A 21,211-nucleotide genomic window follows, 5' to 3' on the forward strand; every position below is an offset into this window, starting at 1 on the left:
TACAACACTGGAGGCTGGAGAGATGGCTCAACGGTTCGAACACTGGCTGCTCTTGCAGAAGACCCAGGTTTGAACCCCAGCACCCACATGGCAGCTAACAACTGTCCGTAACTCCAGTTCTAGGGGATCTGACACCTTCTTCTGTCCTCTGCAGGCATTGCACGATACAGGTTCACTTACCCTACATGCAGGCAATACATGCATACATATAAACTAAAAAAATAAATAATAAATATTTTTTAAGAACAGCAATAACAATAAAGGCAGTTTGGATCAACAACATATATTTTGGTTTTTTATTTTCAACGAGCTTTCCCAAGCCTCTCACAGTAAAGAATGACAGTCAACAGTCGAGGTACATGAGTGAGAGTGTCATTTATATGACGTCCCTGTGCAACTTCTGTGACGTGTGTGCCTTAAGGGGCAGCCCTGGGCCTCTCAGTTCAGTGTCTCTGGCCCTTTTGCTCCATGTGTGTTGGGAGTGTCTGAGGGAGAAGTGTCTGGGGGGTGGTCAGCCCCAACGGTGACCCAGTGAGGTACGTGTCCCTGGCCATACTCTCCAGACGCAGTAACAAGTGGGTGTGATCGGCCTACACAAGTCTCATGCCTGAGCTGGGATTTGACTTGGAGCTCAGAGGCGATGTCTTGTGATCCAATGTTGGGAAACTAAGGGGCAGGGTCTAGCTTTCCCTCCCCTGCACTGTTGGGAGCCCCAGCCAGCTTCCTCTGTGATGCCAAGGCTGGAAGTCTCAAGGTTGAACTCCTGCCCCATAGAGATCTTGGGCCGTGACACAGTCCCAGGCACCCCAACGACCCTGGCTGAGGTTCATTTCCACCTCTGTGGAAAGCCCCAAAGACTCACTGTAGCAGCCACTGGGCAACACAGACAGCATAGAAAGTAAAGTCATCGCCCAGGGCTCTACCAACCACCCTGCCGATAGCTATTGAGAGCCAGCCACAGAAAGCTGCCAAAGAGCTCTCTGCCTGCCATGTGCTCCCTGGGTCCCTGGTAGCCTAGGGACATGACTGCTGCCCTTGGCACACTGCGTCTTTCCATGTGGGAGAGCCTGGAGGTCTGGGACACCCAAGGAGCAGAGGTTCACAGAGTGGGTGGCTCCAGAGAGAGGTCCATAGTGTGTCTTCCAGGGGGTACCCACGCTCCGGCCTGTGGCTCAGGACCAGGAAGACATTGCTGTCTCTCTTTGAGGGTTAGCACCCTCCCCTGAGGTACAGTGGGCTCAGCAGAATTCCTCAGGCAGCCTCTCTGGGGTGCATGGCGAGCACAACTCATCCGGCCGTGGCCCTGGAAGGTGCACAGATTTGGGGAAGGTATAGTTGTTTGCAAGTGGTGTGGGTGAGCGTGTCTCCTCCGAGTCCTTTAGGTGCGTGGCATCTGTCTTTTGGGGCCACCTTTTCCACTTTGTGTGGATTTTGGACACTTCTTGCCGAGAATGGTCTGTAGCTAGCACATAGATGATGGGGTCGGCCACACTGTTGACCGTGGACAGACACAGAAACACCACACACGCTGTGTACAGTCTGCTCACAAAAGCACACACAGCCGCCTTGTCGCCTTTGTAGTAGGAAAAGCCGGCAGCTTCGACGAGGAGTACCACGTGGTACGGAGCGAAGCAGACCAGGAAGATGACGACAACCGCGGTGGCTGCCTGCTTCACCCTGGTCTTCTGTGCGGCGCTCAGGCTGGCGCTCAGCTTGACGCTCTTGAAGATCTGGTGGTTGGTGAACGCGATGATGCCCAGAGGGAGGGCGAAGCCGAAGGTGAAACGCAGGTAGTGGTAGCTGGTGATCCTGCTGTTCATCCTCAGGGGCTCAAAGCAATAGTTCTTCACCACTTCCATGTCAAACACTGGATAGTAGACAAGCCCGACAAGAAAAAACACACACAGGGAGACAATGACGGCGGTCCTCTGGTGGCGGTGGCCTCGGCTCTCCAGCGGGTAGACCACTGCCATGTAGCGGTCGCAGGAAATGCAGCACAGCAAGAGGATGCTGACGTAGATGTTGCAGAAGAAGATGTAGGCAGTCACTTTGCAGGCTTTCGGGCCCAGGGTCCACTCGTGCTTGTTCTGGATGTAGATGACCCACAGCGGCAGCGTGCTGATATAGAGCAGCTCACAGAGAGCCAGGGACAACAGGTAGACGGCCAGCACGTGGCCCCGCAGCACCTGCAGCAGGGTCAGCCAGGCAGTGAGGCAGTTGGCGGGCAAACCCAGGATGCACACCACACTGTACACTGTCACGAGGATCACCCTGCTGTCCTCAAAGGATGTGAAGGATGTGTTGCACATCTCAGTGGCCTCCAGAGTGCTGTTTCCTGTGGGATGCAGATGAGAGGGTAAACAGGAGTCTAGGAAACCCCCCTGGGGAGATTCAGAGAAGCGAGAAAGAAGCTTCATGGGGGCCAGTCAGATGCTCGGAGGGCAGAAATGCTTCCCACAAGCCTGATGAGTTGAGTCTGATCACGGGATCCCACGGTGGAAGGACAGAAAGCACTCCTGAGAGTTGTCCTCTGACTTGATATGTGTGTGCCTGCATCCACTCACACATGATAATAATAACAACAATAAGTGAATTTTAATAATAAAAAATTAAGATGCTTCATGGACTCCAGACTAGACACATTGGGAATCCCAAAGGACCCCAGATGGAGGCTTAAATTCTTTTTAAAATTACATTTTGGGGCTGGAGAGATGACTCAGTGGTTAAGAGCACTGGTTGCTCTCACAGACCACCTGGATTCAATTCCCAGCATCCATATGGCAGCTAAGACCCGTGTGTAACTCCAGTTCCAAGGGAACTGGACTCCTTCTGACCTCTGCAGGCATTGCGTGACACAGATGCACTCACATACATGCAGGCAATACACTCATGTACATAAAATTAATAAAAATAAATAAAATGTTAAAATTGCATTTTATCTATTTTGTGTTTTTGTGTGTTCACATGTGTTCACGGGTGTGCCATGTTGCACATGTGAAGATCAGAGGACAACCTAGAGAAGTCAGTTCTCTCCTTTCACCAAGTAGGTTCTGGGGTCAAATTTAGGTTGTCAGGCTTTGCAGCAAGCACCTTTATCCACTAAGCCATCTCACTGGCCCCTCCAGATGGAATATTGTTTTTATGAAACAGCTTTCTTTTTTAATCTTTAACTTTCATTTTATTTACTTATGATGTGTCTGTTTCTGTGTGGTGCACACATGAACCATGGTGTGTGTGAAGAGGTCGGAGGACAATTTTCAGAAGTTAATTCTCTCCTTCCACTATGTGGGTTCCAGGGATCCAGCTCAGGTCACTAGGCCTGGCACCAGGTGCCTTTACCCATTGACCCATCTCTCCAGCCCTTCAGATTGATTTTTTAAAAATATTTATTTGCATTGTTTATTATGTGTGTGTATGTCTGTGTATGTGCATATGGGTGGCAGTTATGACTGACGTGGGTGCTGGGAAACAAACCTGGGTCCTCTGCAAGAGTAGCCAGGTGCTCTGTTGAGCCACCGGATGGATTTTAAAAATACCACTGTTCGAGTATTCACGCAATGTATTTTGATCATACGCTCCCCTCCCCTCGGTGCACCCCACCTCTCTTCCGACCCAAGCTCATATTCTTCTTCATTCCCCTCTAGTCCAGTTTGTGGTGCCCAAATACTCTTGGGTATGGAACCAGCCCTGCAGCAGAGTATTGTCAACCTTAAAGAAAACTGACTCTTCCTCCCTCAGCAGCTATTAATGCCTCGGCTAGGGGACTTCACACCCACTGCTCCCCACTAGAAGAATTTTTTTAAAATTAAGTTTATTTTTATTTTATGAGTTTGTATGTAATGCATATATACATGTATGTAACTGCACTCATGTCATGCAATGCCTGCAGAGGTCAGAAGAGGGTGTCAGATCCCTGGAACTATAGTTACGGTTGTTAGCTGCTGTGTGGGTGCTGGGAAGTGAACCCAGGTTCTCCGCAAGAGCAGCCAGTGCTTTTAACTGCTGAGCCACCTCTCCAGTCCTAGATGTCCAACCCACAGACATCAGGAACAAAACCCACGAAGTTGAACAACCTAAAACGTTGCAACTCTTTGAAGTTGCTTGAGAGAAATGTGTTTAGAAAGAATGCCAGTAGTGTTTTGTTTTGGTTTGGTTGTCATTGTGTGTGTGTGTGTGTGCACGCGTGTGTGTAGGCATATACATGCCTTGCCACACGTGTGATCAGAGGACAACCTTGGGTGCTGGTCCCCACCTTCTTCCTTAAGACAGTCTCTCCACTGCTGTGTACGCCAAGCTGGCCCATGAATGTCCAGGAACTCTCCTGTGTCCACCTCCCATCTTGCTATGGATGCGCTGGGGTACCAGACACGTGCTGCTATGCCCAGCTTTATGTGGGTCCCAGGGATCCAAATTCAGACCCTCACACTTGCATGGTTATCACTTGCCCATTGAACTATCTTCCCAACCCAGAGTGTCTGTCTTCTAATGACCTTGTGTGTAGTCACTCTACAGTGACTAGAGCTAGAGGTCACTGCTACAGTCTCGTAACACCTTCCACAATTTAACCCCTGCCTCCATCCCACCCCCTGACCCTTAGCTGGGCCCTATCTTACCCTAGCATAGGAGTCTACCACACCTTTTCCAGTTTGAACTATCAATTGCTGAGAAGGTGATTCATAGGCCATTTGTGACAAGGTTGGCTTTATATATTTGATGTTATGTTAATTGGTGCATAGGCATTAAAATGGTTGTTTTCCTGGTGAATGGACTGCTTATCGTTATGTCACAGCATTCTTTCTCTGTGCGGTAGGCAGAATAATAAATCCCTCTCAAAGGCGTCTGAACCCTCGTCTCTGGAACTTTCAGGTGGACTAGGTTACATGACAGAGGAGGATTAAGGATAATCGGCTGATTACACAAGGAGGGATACAGCCTGTGTTGTCAAGCTGGTGTATCTCAGGGTCCTTAAAAGTGGATGAGAGAGAAAGGAGATGTCAGGGTGAGACAGTGAGAGACGACCCAGCCGTGGGCGACTGAAGATGGAGGAAGGTCCATAGGCCTAGGAAGGCAAATTCCCGGCTGAAACAACAGGGTTCAGCCCTAGGCTGTTGCTGCTGTGCACCTGAAGCGGAACGTGAGCCCGTGATTCAGTTTCTTCTTCTGAGCCCCGTTGGACGGAGAGGCTCTGCTCCCATTCAGGGTGGAGCCTCCCTCATCCATTCGTGCTCTCTGGAAAGCCTCAGGGACACACAGAGGAGTGTTTCCCCACTTTCCCAGGTGAATCTAAATCCAGTCCTATTGCCAGTGATTAGCATCACACCCTTCGGCCTTCCGTTGCCTCGGCCCCCTTTAAATACAGGTCTATCTAACTTTCTTGCCAGAAGTGGGCTTCGTCATCCCAGGTACAGCTTCTAGCTCCAACCCCACCTTAACCATCAAGTGAAGCCAGAGGAGGGCAGACTGGGCTCCTAACATTCAGGCCACTTCCTTTAAGTACATCTCTTCTTAGGATGACCCAGGGACCCTGTATACCCTTGCCATGTTCTTCCAGGCAACATTTTTAATCTGTCTCCATTACAATGGTGTATGGAATTTGTGCCATCTACGAGCAGAACTGTGGGTTGTCCCAGGCTCTGGGGATATGAGGGAGGGCTCCCAGCACTAAGGGTTGCTTAGCAGCATAGCTGAATATGGTCAGACAAGAACCACAAGGGATCTTCCAGGAGGAACACACATCCCTTGGGAGGGGCCTGGTCACAGGCTGCTCAAGTAGGTGTGGGGTCCCCTCCCAGGGGAAAGAAGCACCCCAAGAAAGAGGCTAGGGCACCTGCAGGTTGGCTCCCCACTCCAGCTGCCACGGGTCTACCAGCCATCTGGGATTGGAGCCCCTAGGTAGCAGAGGCTTCTCAGAACACTAGACTGCTGGCATCTTAGCCTGCCGGACCCTCTCAGACTGCAGACACCAGGTGCATGCCCCAATGTTCTGGCATTGATTGAACCTCTGATTTGCAGATTGGCTGTGACAACCCTGGAAAGTAGAGTGATTTCTGACACAGCTGCCTGTGACCCCAGCTCCCCATCAGTTACCTTAATTTTGTGTATTTTCTAGCCCTTTAACTCTAATATATTTGAATCTTTATTTTTCAGTGCTGAGGGTTAAGCCCTGGCCTCACACCCTTCCTACCTAAACACACATTCTACCACAAGGCTGCGCCCCAGCCCCAAATCCCTCTGTTTTAAATGTGACACTTACAAAACGCAGCTGGACCCAAACTAATCACCATACTTTTCAACTTTTTGTTTTCTGTTTTTTGAGATAGGATCTCCCTGTAGCCCCAGCTAGCCCAGAACTCGCTATGTAGACCAGGATGGCCTTGATCTCACAGAGGTCTGTCTGCCTCTGCTTCCTGAGTGCTGGGACTAAAGGCGTGCACCAGAAATCTATTTACATCTACAATATTATTGCTGTATATTATATTGAAATGGGGGAGGTCTCAGGATACTTCCCAGAGTGGCATCAAACTCCTGGGCTCAAAGGTCTCCCAAGTAGCTGGGAACACAGGTGTACCCCATCACACCCTGCTTGATTGATAACTTTTTAAATTTCTTCCATTTTAATTTGCCCTCTTTTGAAGTTTTTCCATGTTTTCAATTCTCCCTTTGCTTTCTGTTTTGGGCTAAAATGAGTCCTTCCCAAAAATGAAATGTTGAGGTCCTAACCTTCCATGGCTCAGAACACGATCTTATTTGAAGTAACCATGTTAGAGTGAGAGCTGATCCGTGTGTCCTTACAAGAAGGAAGAAATGTGGGCCCAGCCAGGCTCGGGGGGGAAGATGCTAAGATGTGGGCACAGCCAGGTCAGAGGAAAGACTGAGATGTAAACACAGCCAGGCTCAGGAGGAGGATGCTGGGATGTGGATAGCCAAACTCGGGGGTGGGGGTGGGGGATGCTGTGGAAGCTCAGGGAGGAGGTAGCATCTACAAGCCAGGGAGAGGGGCCCTGAGATGGGGCCAGCCCTACTCACCCAGGGCAGTGGAAGACAGTAAGCTTTTGCTCAAGTACCCCTATGCATGGCACCTCAAAATACAGACCTCAAGTTACAGAAGTCCTGGCTTCTGAAGCTGCAGGGGTGGGCTCCTGTCGGCCTTCCTGTCATAAATTTGGACCCGAATCTGAGGATTCATTTATTCATGTGTTTGGGACAGTCCCATTCGGTCTTCCTAGGGTACCAGGATGCATGCAGAGTGACACCCCTTATCATCCTGGGTCCCCCGTGGCACCTCACTCTCAGGCTGCCCTTGAGGGTTCGAGATGCTGTCTAGGTAAACTGCTAACACCTGACCTTAGTGTCTGATCTTTTCTCTCTGCTAATCTGTATTTCCTAAATTCATTCACTGATCTCTGAAACAGCCATTCTGTCTTTTTCTAGAAACTCTATAAACTTCAGCTTATCTGGTGGTAGCCACAGGCATTTCCTCCATGAAAAGTGAATGGAACACTGTGGGTGTGCTCCCCCAATTCCACCCCAGCATGGGTGGCCCTAGGTGAGAGTCCTCGGTCCTCAGGGTGATCTTGTGCCCCCTCCCTGAGGACCTGACACAGATGTCCATGTTCAACTTCCTTGAGGGTCCTAGACTCTCCTGATGCCCAGGGTCCACTAGAGAATAGACCACAGAAACTCAGCTCCCAGACTGAATCCACCTCTGCTCTGTCACTGTGGCTCAGTCATGGTGTCCCCAGGGGTACTCGGTCCTCCGAGGGGCGGGGCCTGCTGCAGAGACTTGGCGGAGGAGAGTTAGCTCTAGAAAGGGAGCTTCAGAGAGTTAGTGGGGGAGGGAAGAGCATTGACGCCATCTTGGCAGAAGTGTCGAGACACTACCTGGTGTCTCACACGCATGGACGCGAGAGGGGGTATTTACTGACCTGGGGCAAGACCACAGGCCCACGAGGCTTGGATGAAAGCTAATGGAGACTGTGGGTGGGGTGCAGAAGCAATCTGGAACGGCGGGCTGCTGAGCCACAGAGCAGAAAAGGGCACCGGCTGATCATCTTTTGTGGCATGCTGGGTGTTTGTCTTTGTAAGTTACTCTATTTCCCCTACCCAGGATATAAACTCCGAAAAGTTCAGATAAAAGATGTGCTATGTGGTTTGTCTAACAGCACCAGGAGCAGGGGACCGTAGTGAACTCAGGCAACAAATTGGCACAGCCGATAGGATGGCGGTGCTAGGAATGACAAACAGCAGGAATTTGGAAAAAGCTGGGGAGCTAATGGTGTCCCTGATACGGATCTTACAATGGATTGTAAAATATGTAACTCCAAAGGAGACAGCCATGCATGGGCCACATTTGTGTTGTAAATGTGGGGAAACAGCCCAGTTGCAGGTATGTGAAGATTTGTTAAAGGTTATAGAAAGGCTAGAAAAACTTTCACAGGCCTGGGACACAGGCAGAGAACCCAGAGAGGGGGCGTGGCCACTTTGCATAATAAAAGACTTGCCCAAGGCAGGGGAAGCTGAAAGGCCAGGGAGGTCCTGGCAGATTCAGTTGCAGAACTTGAGAGAGAAAAAAAATGGGACATTTTAACTTCGTAAGTTCCAAGGACTCCAGGAAAAAGACAGATATTAATGAAAAATGAAAGTGGCTAAGGCTGTCCCTCAGATTCAACCTTTGAAACAAAAAGGAAAGGAAGCTAGCAGTACTGTAGCTAAGAAATACTCCATACTGGAACTTAAAACTAGGACAAACTTACAAGCAAGCAATCAAAGAGCCACTCACCACATGGCTAGTTCTAGCCACGTGGCTCATGAGGGTATGGGATACAGGAGCAAATAATGGCAGTCTAAGTCCTTCAGAAGCTTCACACCTGAGTTATATGCCACCCATCCATCCTTGTGATATAGACTGTTCAACCTAGGCCAGTACAGGGGGGAGCAGTCCTTAATGGGATGGCTGGTGGAAGGCATTAAAGATACATGGTCATCACCAAGGGAAACTCCCATAATTAACAGAGGCTGGAGGACTATAAAGGAGGGACAGGCATTACTGAGAGAACTAGGTATGAGAAAAGCAATATATACTGGGCACCAGATAAGACTGTTCACCAGAGATATGAAGGAAAGTGTAATTCAACTGGGACCTCAAGAATGGTATGGAGCTTTAACGGTTTTGCTAAGCCCTTTAATGGGACAGGATCTTTGTAAAGTGAGAGGCTTTAGCAGATCTAAATGATTCTGACCAGCATGTAAAACATGTCTATAGAATAACAGAGCACCCTACAAGAGATGTAAAAACGACCAGACAGAAACAATGGTCTGTTTGGGTTACTCAAAGACAAATGTGGCAAAACTTATGTCGAGCCCAAATTCCCAGAGAAAAAAATTGATAGAAACCCATATTCGGTACTAAGGAGTTTCTGGAAGGCTTTAAAACCAGAACAGTTTACAAAAGGCATTCAAAGGATAAAAACTGTCCCAGGGGTGGTTAAGAATCCCCAAAGATTGAATAAGGTGCATTTCTCTCCTGATAAAGGCTATGCTAGGGGTGGAGGCAGTTTTTCCCACCAAGTTCTCCCCCAACAGCCAGGTATGGTCAATGGAGAGATGACAGATATGGTTACAGTCAGGAGGCAGACCCAGGGCCTGCCTGACTCAGGGAACCAACAGGTACGGCGGGAACAGGAGAAGCCCCCTGCCTCCTTAGCCCAGGGCAGGGTCAGGCAACTGGAGCCAACACCTGTAAGTGTATCAAAAATAAAATACAGAGACTCCATGTAAAATCCCCCGTGTGAAATGAGTCCAAAGGGATAACTAAAAATGGTAAAGAGCTAACCAAATTAATGCCTCGTACCTAACAAGGATCTATGGAGAAAACAGTCAATACAAATGGACAAAACCTTTCCATGCTGCGTGAGAACTTGTCTATGATTGATTTAATATGTAATGTTAACCTTCCTTCGAATGTTTTACAGATGTGAAACCCGTTTAAAAGACCTTGAAGAGGCAAAGCCAGCAATAGCTGTTAAGATTCTTGGGAGTTTTATGGTTGAGTAAGATGAAGACAGAGACTCCCAAACTAGACAACTGTTAAGAAAATCTACAGTATCAGGGGTGGGTTGCCCCCCATGAGCTGTTGGTCATAGAGATCCTAGAGGTCCTAGAGGTCCTCAAATTCACCAAGGCTATTGCCATTAATGTCAGTTGTACACTGGAAATGTCAGTAAGGCCATGTTGCTGAGGACACTGCACGATGTGAGCACAGGAGAAGAAGAAGAGATGGACTGAGACTAAGCCCCAAACTCCGTGCCACTGGATGGATGGTGTTCATAGTACCAGAGGGCACTATGTAGATGGTTGGAGAAAAAAGGTTCCCCTGTATTCTACTCAACAATGGACCCCACATGCTGCACACTATGGACATGCCAAGCAGTGCCTGCAAGTGCAATAATGGCTCAACTAACATACGTACAACTGACAAATTTCTAATTGGATAAGGCCTGCTCCTAGGGGTGGAACACACATTTGGTGCTCTAGACCAGGCCAACCCCCTGTGTCAAGAAAGGCTACAGGCCCTAGCAGGAAAGCTGTTGCAAATATACTGTATAATGAATAGAGTACACCCACTGGGATATCTTCTAGTCATTTGTATTTACATTCACGTTTGTTTAAATGTGTCTACTTCCTTCCATTTGTCCTTATAAGATAGATCTAAGATAGATCAATGGCCACAGCTTAAAGACAAATAATGGGGAGGCCCATGAAATCACTATCTCACCACGATACAAGAGAGATCACCCTACATCTGTCACTCCTTCCAAGACTCAGGGACCTTAGCAGAAAATTGGCAGAATGATTGAATTGGCAGAAAGAATGTAAGAGCCGGGGGAAGGGGGTGGAGTGTGTCCCGAGGGATACTTGTTCCTCTGAGGGGTGGGGTCTGCTGCAGAGAATTGGCTGTGGAGAGTTAGCTACAGAGAGGGAGCTGCAGAGAGTTAGCCGTGGGGGAAGAGCGTTGGTGCCTTTTTAGCAGCAGCAGCATGGAAAAAAGGCCCTGCTGTCTCACCCACGTGGACACGAGAGGAGCCACATGGCATGGCCACCATATATAATGTCATGTAATATGAGGCAAAGGAGATACTGAGTTGGGTCTGAGAGCCACAGGATCTGTAAGACCTCACCCACTTCCATCTTCCCATGGAACCTAGTTTCCAGGTCCTTCTGCCCCTTTGGACTCAAGCTGTCAGGTGGTTTGTAGCTGGAGCTTGTCCAGGTAGTGCCAGAGATAGAACTTCATGTCTTCAGCCTAGGGGCTGAGGGGAAGCCCAGACTGGATGTTGGGGGCTCCTCCGTACCAATCTCCTGCTTGGGCATCGGGGAGCCGGTGGGGCCAGAGAGTGGCTGGGACAGACACCAACCCCTGCTGTGGTCCTGTAAGGCCCGAAGCCCTCCTCTGCTTTCTCTGGCATCAGTGGTCATCTGGTGGAAGAGTCTCCAGCGCAGTCTTGGGGGCCCCAGGAGCACTGTCTCCTGGTCCAGGCTGGTATCTGTCCCTTGACCTCCCCTTGAACTTGAGGGCCTATTGCTTGATCTTTCTACACAGACATCCAACTGGCCAGGGAAACAATGTGTCCCAAGGCTCTGAGTGTCCTGGCCAGCTGTCCCAGGCTCCCTAGAACCTCAGGTACCCATGTCTGTACCCTCAGCCTGGCCCCAGGACAGCTTTGGCCAAATGGGTGGCAGGATGTGAGCTCAGAGTGCATTGCTCCTTGGCTGAGGGCTTCTCATTCCTCTTGTGCCACTCGCAAACTTTCCAGGCTTGCTCTTTAAAATTCTAATGAAATACATTGAACACAACATGTTCCATCCCGGTCATTCTCAAGCTCATAGGACACAGTCACAAAACTCATCCGTTGCCTTGAGCTCAGCCACCACCCGCCTCCAGAACCTTCTCACCAAGCAGAACAAAGCTTTTCCAGAAACAGGGAGCCCCTTCTAGGCCCCACCCTATTCTACCTCTGTGGATCTGACCTCTCCAGGAACTTCATGTGAGAGCCGTCATCAGCCAGGGTTTGTCTTTTAGTACAGGATTGTTCTGTTGCGTGTAGCACCCTCAAGGTTCATTAAGGCAGAGTAGCATCCCATCGAGACACTCCATGTAGTGTAACACTCCGGTGTGCCTGTACCACACTTTGCTGTGTCCCCCTGCTTTCTCCACTTTGGGTAAGGCTTCTATGTCGGGCAGCTACTCTCTGTCCACCCTCCAGGAACCCCGGCTGCTCCGAGTGGCTGCTCACTTTGCATTCTCACCAGCACCTGTGCAGTTTTTAGGGTTTTTTTTTTTTTTTTGACAGTGGGTGTGAGGGGTCATCCCCTCACCATCTTGGGTCCCCTTGTTCACCACCATCTCTCCACTCGGAGACATGCTGTTGTTCCATCTGGATGGAGAGGCTGAGACTGAGGTTCAGGAGGTGGTGACTGTCTTGGATTCCAGTGTCAGTTCTTGGCATCAGGGTCCGTGTGAGGCCAGCAGGCGGTGGGGGTGGGGCAGGGGTCATGGGCAACGCTGGGTCTTCACACCTGGACAGCTCTTTTCTCATTGTGGAAGCACCCTCAGCCAGGTACAGGAGGCCTGCACAGAACCTGTCCCCACTCCCTGGTTCAGACACACCCTCTGTCCTGTCTCCATCCTGGCACTCCATCCCCCCCGACACACTGTGCAGTGCCCCTTGACCTGCAGGAGTCCTTCATGTAGTAGGAAGCACAAGCAAGGACCAGCCAGGGCCTGGCCTGTGTTGGTTTAAATGAGAGATGTCCCCCATAGGCTCAAGTATTTGAACAGTTGGTGATACTATTTGGGGAGACCACAGAACCTTTAGGAGGCAGAGACTTTCTGGAGAGCAGGCTTTGCGCTTATAGCCTCACCCTCCAATCCCAGCCCCACCCTGTCATTTGCTCTGTTTCCTGTGTTTGTGGTTGAGATGTTACCACTCAATTTCCTGCTCTGGGTACCTGATACTATGCCTCCCCTGCCACTGTGGACTCACCCTCTGAACTGTACGCTGAAACAAGCCCATCCTTCCTTAAATTGCCTTTGGTCATGGTGATTTATGACAGCTACAAAAGGGAATTAACACATGGCCTTTCCCAAGCCCACAATGTCCATCCACAGGGTCCTGGTGTGGCTCTGTCCCTTGAGTCCTCCTCAGTCACACACAAGCCCCTCTCCTGCCTGACCTCAAGTGGGTGGCCTCCTGACACAGCAGCCATACCCAATGCAGAGAAAGCAGTGACTGGAGCCACACACACGTGCCTGAGCTCACAGGAGCACTGTTCATGACAGCAAGTGAGCTTGGAAAAGAGACCTGGGGGTGGGGGCAGTGGCACCAAGGCCACGGGAAGCTCCCACTCAGCTGCTTACTGACCTCCTGATGGCTCATGGCTGTTCGTGGTTCACCACTTGTTACTCTCACAGAAAGCAGACAACTGTCCCCTCACTTGTGTACCTGGCTTTTTCCAGCACTTGTCAAAAGGAATTATGAAATGGGTATGTCCTGAGTATACACACACACACACACACACACACACGTACACACACACACACACACATCAAACCCAGGGCTTCGTGCCTGCTAGGTGAGCACTACCAACTGAGCTACATCCCCAGCTCAAAGCACCTGTGTTGATGGAGCACCTCTGGAGTCATTCTCTGTGAGTCAGTTTTTATTCTGGAAATCTGTTCGCTAATATTTTAATTATGAGACCAAGGGTACCGCAGAGCTGTTCTTGTAGCCCTCCTGAGTGTCTAGGTAAAAGGACGCGGGTGCCCTGACACTGCTTTCTCTCTTACCTGGTACACTGGGGAGTTCCAAACTCAGGTTTGTGTCAGACTGAGTTGTGTTGACCATGTTGTGCGTCGTGTGGGTCTGCCTTGGAAGGTGGTGCTGACAGCTTCCAGTGAATGACCTGGTGAGACGACAGGGAACCGGCTTTAGGTGAACATGCCAAGCAACAACAGCACAAATAAACCAAGCAGCCAGGTGCAGGGCATAGTCTGTCACCCCAGACCTTTGGATTAAGTCAGACGAATCGATTCATTCCGGTTAGAGAGCATCATGAGGCAGCTTAATAGAGGGAACCAGGCACCAGGAAGCATCAAAGTGTCACCCTGGATACCATAGGTATAATTTCTGCCAGTTGTACCTTGACAAGGCTGGATGGAGCTTGGGGTGGGGGACAGGGGAGGCCAGTAAGCTTCCACAGGAGAAATTAGCTCCAGCAAAGCCAGGAGACATCCGTATGGAGACGAGACTCTCCTTTTCTGTCTATCATGTTGGCAAAATAACAATCAAAGTGTTCCAGAGAGTAAGGACGCGGGTACCCTGACACTGTGTGATGCGATGGTCAGTGGGTGCAAAGAGCTCAGCACACAATTTTGCAGTCAGTTTCCAACACCCTTAAGTGAGCTTAACTCTTTAATTTTATTTTCTGTGTATGCATGTACTGCCTGCATGTAGGTAAGTGCACCTGTGTCATGAATTGCCCTCGGAGGACAGAAGAGGCTGTCGCATCCCCTGGAACTGGAGTTATGGACAGTTGTTAGCTGTCATGTGGGTGCTGGGGTTCGAACCCAGGTCTCCTGCAAGAACAGTCAGTGTTCTTAACCGCTGAGCCATCTCTCCAGCCCCTTAACTCGTAACTTGATAAAATTTCCACCACACAATTTTTTTTTCTGATAAAATAATGACCTAAAGAGTTAAGTGTGTGTGACCCAAAAGCTTTGTTAAAGCACATCACCACTGAGAAGGGGCTCAGGACCCTCCAGGAACCAGGGCAATACCTTCAGTTCACAGAACGTGGCCTGTAGAATGGGAACATCCAGTGGGACTGCCTTTCCTAATGGGGGTGCTTCTGAAACAGGCTCTGTACTGCCCAGGGGAAGACTCAGCCAGAGTCCCAGAAGCCCGAGGGACAGCTCAAGCCTATCAAAGCCTATGTGTTTCTCAGGCCTGCAGGTGGAGGATCGGGGGCTAGGTCTGCACGGGTACCTTGCTGGCTCCAACACACCTGCCTGTCTGATCTCCAACACAAACCATGGCTGCTCTCAGTCAGGTGGGGTGCTCACAGGGTGCTAAGGGTACAGTCGGCCTTTGGGAATGGACTTCTCCAGAAGCGACTCCCAAGCGATGCAGAGCCCACAGCATCCGCATCAAGTGGTCAGGATCAGGCTGCCAGTCCCCAGCTTCCCTGCCTGCCCTCTCAAGTGTTTCTGAAAATTGAAAGTAACAGGAAGCCTTTCACCTGAAATGGCAGGATGTTCACCCTCCACAGAACTTCAAACTAACACCTCAACATACATTAAAGAGTGAGAGGCGGGGCCAGAAGAAACCAAGAAGAGCCACTGTCAAGTGCTGTCCCTCGGCAGGCTCCCTGGGCCTCCCCACCCCTCCTTGACCTGCTGAGCACCAGGACAGGTGTCTATCCCTCTGGGTCTCAGGCCAACTCAGTGTGAGGTTTAGATGGAGGACCCAGGCCGGGGTCTGACAGAAGCTGCCCCAGGTAGGCACTGTGTGCTGGGCTTCACCCTGTCTAAGGCCTGGTGAGAGATCTGAGGTTCTTTGGCCACTCTCAAAATGGGGGCTCTAGGGTGAGGGAGAAATGACCCTCACTAAGGGGGTCCCCAGATATAGAGGTGCCTGCATGGGATGGAGCCCTCAAGGGAGGAGCTGAAGGGATCCAGTCCCACGGCGGCTCAGTCCAGACAGAGTACTGGGTAGTCTGGGTGCCACCCCACCTAGGGCACCACCCACCTGGGGTGCCACCTTGCCTGAGGTGCCACTTTGTCAAGGGGTACCCATTCAGGACACTATCCCACCTGGAGCCCCACTTCCTTCCCAGGTGCTGAGCCCCTGAACTGGCCTTGCAATGCAAGGACCTGCTGTCTATTCTCTGTTCTTCTCTACAGCTGGCACAGCAAGCTGTTCACTCCTTCTATATTCTGAGTAACACTAGCCATGACCCTCATTCTAGTGCTCATTCATCCTAAAGCACGTGGCAGCCCTGAGCATGAGGGAGAGGGTGGTGCTCAGCTTTCAAACAATTTTGCAGAAGCCAGAGGAAGCAAGAGCCCCGCTGAAAAAGTATAGCATGCATCCCTCCTGCGGTGACGGAGCCCTGGTGGGAGCTGCCCCAGCTGCCCTCTCATAGTCCTTGGCCTGCCCACTGTGGACAAACACTGGTCACAGAGGCAGGGTGAGGGACAGGGACTGGGGTTACCTGCTCTGCCTAGCCAGGCAGCGCAAGGCTCTGACAGTCACATCTGGGGTCAGGGCACCAACAACCACATCAAAAGGTGTCAACCATGAGGCCCTGACAGTAGCAGTCAGCATTAGGGCACCAGAGAGAGGAGCTCCTGACTCCGCACTGTGAGAGGGTTCCTCATTGTGGCTAGTCTTGGGTGCGGCAAGCTCAGCCGCTGCTGCTGGCCCTGCGTCCCAGCCCCATCTTTGGCTCAGAACCTTCTTGCCCATCTCGCCCTGGGTTTGTCTAGGTTCTCCCTACCTGCCAGGCCACCTGTCACTTTCTGGCTTCCGTTGTGAGCTTCTGCCACTCTCAAAGTGACCTTGCTCAAGGCACTAGGAGCCCCCTTTCCTGCCTAACCTCAGAGGGGTCCCCAACCTGGCCAGCTATGGGCATCCTGCAACAGCTAAGCTATCTCTTCATAGGAAGAGGCATGACCAGCTCCCAGAAGAGAGTATAGTTGAACCAGGCCATTGATGAACCCTTGTGTTGGATGCTTAAGTGGAAGGACCAGGGGGAGGCAAAAGATCCCGTATCTGTCCACTTCAAGAAGTAGACGTTGCCCTTCCTGCTTGCTGTGGAAGTCTGGCCTGGCTGTGGGTGGTGACTTTTTTCTCTTGAATTCCTGGGTCACATCTTTAGGCCTGTGTCTCATCTGTGGGGTAGGTGGGAGTGACTGCGAACAGAAGCAAAGCAGACTTCCTCACAGACATCGCCCTCTTGAGGATCTGGTAGAGGATATCTACCAGGCTCATGAAGTCCACGAGGCCCACAGAGACTGTGCCCACATAGCCTACAGTGCTTGTAATGCCAGAGTCCCCCTTCTTGGTGTGTGCTCTAAGGGGTTTGTGACGGGCTGAGGCTCACCACTACCTTGTTGGATTCAGGACAACACAGCTGGTGTGATGGCCCTGGAATGCCACTTGGATGGCTCCAGCCACATGCCCATGTGGTAAGTGGGTCCACATCACCTGGTCATCCCCTTCCACCCTGTCCTGAGCTCCAGCCAGACCCTGGCTTCCAGCCTCTTAAAACTGCACTTCTTCCTGCCTATCCAGCAACGCTCGTTCTCTCTGCTTCCACTTCCTGTCTCTAGTTCCCACTACAGTCATTCCCATCCCATGCAGGCCCCGAAGCTGTCTTGCTCCTTAAGTGCACCCACATTCTGGGAAGAGAGGCAGTCAGAGTCCCCAAGTCAAACCCAACCAACACCCCATTTGTGAATAGCCGCAGGCCTTCGAGCCCTGCGCTCTGCCTGTGCTAATGACTGGCTCTCTGGTCTTCTGAAGCATGTTTGTTGCCTTTTGACTATGGAGCTTTCCAAACTGACAGAGAAGTGCAGGGGACACACATACACACGCCCCATACCCTGCCGTGTGCAAGATCTACTTGCTTGTTTCACTTGAGACTTGTGTGATCACATCCCAGGGCCACTGGTCTGTCACCAGCATGCTTTCCCCATTTTTCCACTGCACGCGTTTCTGGTTATTTCTGGTTTTTCACTTTCTCATCCTCCTACAGAAATCTTTGAGGGGGTGGGAAGATGACTCAGTGATTAAAGCAAGTGTGAAGACCTGGGCTTGGATCCCTAGAACCCACATAAGTGTCTGGTGGGTGTGGTGGCCCATCTGTAATTCTAGCCTTAGAAGGCAATGACTACTCGGAGCAAGCTAGTGAGACTAGCCGTATCAGCAAGCTGGTGAGTGAGACTAGCCGTATCAGCAAGCTGGTGAGTGAGACTAGCCGTATCAGCAAGCTGTGGGTGTGACTGAGAGACTGTGTCAGTGAATGAAATTGAAGAGCAGTCAGAGATGATTCCCAACATCAATCTCAGGCCTCTACACGCAGTGCACATATGTGCACACACACCCCCACATGTGCCCACATGCACTGTAAACATGCATACACACACACGCATACCACATAAACAAAAATGATAAAAGAAAAAAAAAGAATGGATTTCGTTTCTGTCCTTGAATTGAAGGACAACCTTTGGTAATCACACAACATTTGTGTGGAACCAGGGACCGGCCTTCCATCCTAGGAATAGCAGCCTTTCTCCAGTCCCAGTTTGGTAAGATTAAAAAAAAAAAAGTCAGCCAGGCACAGTGGCACATGCCTTTAATATCAGTACCCAGCAGGCAGAGGCAGGTAGATCTCTGAGTTCAAGGCCAGCCTGGTCTACATAGTGAGTTTTAGGACAGCTGGGGCTACAGGGAGACCCTATCTCAAAAAGACCAAAAAAAAAAAAAAAAAAAACCAGTTAATTTCTAACATGCATTTTCAGTCTGCTTGCTGAGGCTGAGCGTTCATGTCAGTCTACCAGGCTCATGAAGTCCACAGCGACTGTGCCCACATAGCCTACAATGCTTGTGATGCCAGAGTCAGTCAGTCTCACCTTCCCCCACCAGCCCCTAAAGCATCATGCTGTTTGCCTTGGACAGTAAGGCTCGAACAACTGCTCACCTCACCCCCCAGTCCTTAGTGGCCAGCCTGGGCATTGCATGGGTGTGTCCAGTCAGTTTCACAACCCAGAAGCGTTTATCCGATTTCCTGTGCCATGTGCTCTGGATGCCTGGCCTCAGAGGTCTGCAAGTGGCAAGCCCCCAGGTCTGGCCCCGTGACCAGGAAGACCATCCCCTGCCCCAGCAGAGCCCCTACAGTCCTGCCTGTTGCTCTCAGGTCCTGCCCCTCAGCATAGACATCCCCTAGAGAAAGAAGCCCCTCACCCCACCAACCACACTACTCGGGATGTTGCCAAGGCCTTGGCAACCCTCGGTTCCCTGTGAGAGGGAAGTTCAACCCCTTGACTCGCATCTGTACCTACACCTGGGGTGAGGGTCTTCCAGAAGGAACCAGGCAGGTGGGGGAACTGGCAGCATGACGCATGCTGTTGTCCCTGTGCCCCCATGCTGATAGGTATGGTGCCCCTGAGCTCCCGCTTGTGAACAGGCTCTGGCTAAGTGTCCTGGGTCAAACCCCACCATTGTGCCACCAAAGCATTTTTACTCTCAGACACCACGGTGGTGGTGTTAGCCCCCAGACCTACTCCCCGGCTGGAATACCCAGTGACTTACCCAGGCCAGTCCTGTGGTAGTATTAAGCACCCCTCCAAGGCCCAGCCGGAAGGTTTCAGGAAGTAGCGGGGGTCTGAGCGTGCTCACTCTGAAACTCCCCTAACCACAGCACAGACTGAGCATGGGTGTTAGGTCACTGTGACGAAAAGGGCTGAGATGACAGGAAACGACTACAGACACACTTAACTTTGCTCAGATGGTACCCCAGCAAGGCCTCACCGTGACTCAGAGGCCGGGGTCGTGAATGGGGGAGACAGTGCAGCCAGACACCTCCACCTTAGTTGTCGCCACCTGTGCCCACTTCCATCTGGGCTGGCTCTAGGTTTGGGGGTGTGGCCCATCCCTTGTCAATCCCTAAGGTCCTGGCTCTTCCAGCACCAAGGGTAAGGGCTAACCCAGGAGTGAGTCCAGGGACATCTCCAGGACAACTCTGTGGCCAGCACTGGAGCAGGTGGACTGGTCTTGACCCAGACAGTATATCCCTGGGCATGTCCAAGGCCAGGACACTTCCGTGGGTGTGTCCAAACGTCTGCACTTTCCCCTGAGACCTGGGCTGGGCTTCAAGGCTGTGGGGCTGGAGGCCTCTCTCCCTCTCCCCTACCTCCCGCAGACATCTTTACAGGTTTGTGTGGGTGGCAGTACTGTCCCTAGAAAGCTAGCCCTCAGGGGATTGTGGCAGGCAGCACGAAGGCAGAGTTCACTCACCTTAGCTTTCCAGAAGCATCTGCCATGGACCGTGATCCTCCAGGGATCTAAGGCACAAGCAAAATTCATCCTGGGCTCCTGATCACCATTCCACTGGCAACTGTCTCTTCTAGCTCTCTAGGTGGCCATCAGTGCCTTCTCAAGTTTAGAGCTCTGCTTGTTGACACAGGTGAGCCACCTCCGACCACCTGGTATGGTGGTCTTAGCGTTGCAAACCACACAGGTCTCACAACCTGTGAGGGTGTGTAACTTTAACATAACTGATACATATTCAACATTAAAAGATCATTTCATCACTTTCAGTGAGTACCCAGTATCTATCAGTACCCATCGCATGGTCCCACCATCATCTCCAGAACTTTTTCACCATGTAAAGCTAAAAGTCTGTACCCACCAACACCACCCTACCGATCTGTGGCCACTGCTGCTCAACCTTCCGACTCTGCAAAGCTGAACCCACCTTGGAAACTCAGCATCAGGAGCATCCCATATTATTTGTTCTGGGTACCTGGTCACTCCCGTCAGCTCAATGTCTTCTGTGTTTGCCCAGAACTCCCTATTTATCTGTCATCTGTGGATGGACACATGGGCCATATCCCCCCTGGCCTCTGTGAACATGGAGTGCAGGATTCATGGATTTTTACTACCGTGGTATGTTTCTGTCAGTCATTATTCTTGATGATGTTCAAGTCGTCCGATATGTCGAGCTGCCTTGCGTAGACGATCTCATGGTCTGTCTCCTTAGGCTTGTGTTCATTGGTTTCCAAATGCCTATCTGCCTGTTGGGTGGGTTTTGTGGATTAATGGGACACCTGATCCCACGGCAGAGCTGGGAGGCCCCAGGGTGGAGCCCCAGCCCTTTTGCCTTCCTCCTGGCGTCATCCGTCCCTCACAGAAGGGGAGTCTGTCCTTGCTTCTCCCACCTTTGGGCCTTAGTGATGCCTGGTGAGCGTGGGGAGGAGAAGCAGGAGTTTCCATGGGGTTGGCCCTCTCATACACAGAGGGCAAGAGGTCTCTGGGTCCCAGCAAGGGAAGTGTTGAAGGACCTGCCCAAGACAGAAGAGGCCAGGAAAGGAAAGGGACTTTTGAGAAGTGTCAGCCAACCCCTTTTCAAGTCTCAGTGCCCTGGTTCC

The 21,211-nt window shown here is 51.0% G+C and overlaps 1 protein-coding gene across 1 annotated transcript; it reads right to left on the reverse strand.

Annotated features, from left to right (window-relative positions):
- Nucleotides 1–305: 305 nt before the first annotated feature.
- On the reverse strand, nucleotides 306–20,832 carry Gpr132 (G protein-coupled receptor 132). Its single transcript, XM_008821455.2, has 4 exons — nucleotides 20,539–20,832; nucleotides 20,079–20,125; nucleotides 13,847–13,962; nucleotides 306–2,335 (listed from the first exon to the last, which is right to left on the reverse strand). The coding sequence occupies exons 2-4, from the start codon at nucleotides 20,102–20,104 to the stop codon at nucleotides 1,239–1,241; spliced, it is 1,239 nt and encodes a 412-aa protein (XP_008819677.2). The 5' UTR covers nucleotides 20,105–20,125; nucleotides 20,539–20,832; the 3' UTR covers nucleotides 306–1,238.
- Between the last annotated feature and the right edge of the window lie 379 nt (nucleotides 20,833–21,211).

The sequence above is a fragment of the Nannospalax galili genome, unplaced genomic scaffold (assembly GCF_000622305.1).
Source record: "Nannospalax galili isolate Female #2095 unplaced genomic scaffold, S.galili_v1.0 scaffold68, whole genome shotgun sequence".
NCBI lineage: Eukaryota > Metazoa > Chordata > Mammalia > Rodentia > Spalacidae > Nannospalax > Nannospalax galili.

Bases quoted from the DNA above. Each gene is read 5' to 3' on its own strand.
- Gpr132 (XM_008821455.2), bottom strand. From the start codon at position 20,104: ATGGCAGATGCTTCTGGAAAGCTAAG. The intron at 13,963-20,078 runs GTGAGTGAACTC...TCGTCTCACCAG, and splicing joins GATGCTTCTGGAAAGCTAAG to GTCATTCACTGGAAGCTGTC. The intron at 2,336-13,846 runs GTAAGAGAGAAA...TGCATCCCACAG, and splicing joins GGAACTCCCCAGTGTACCAG to GAAACAGCACTCTGGAGGCC.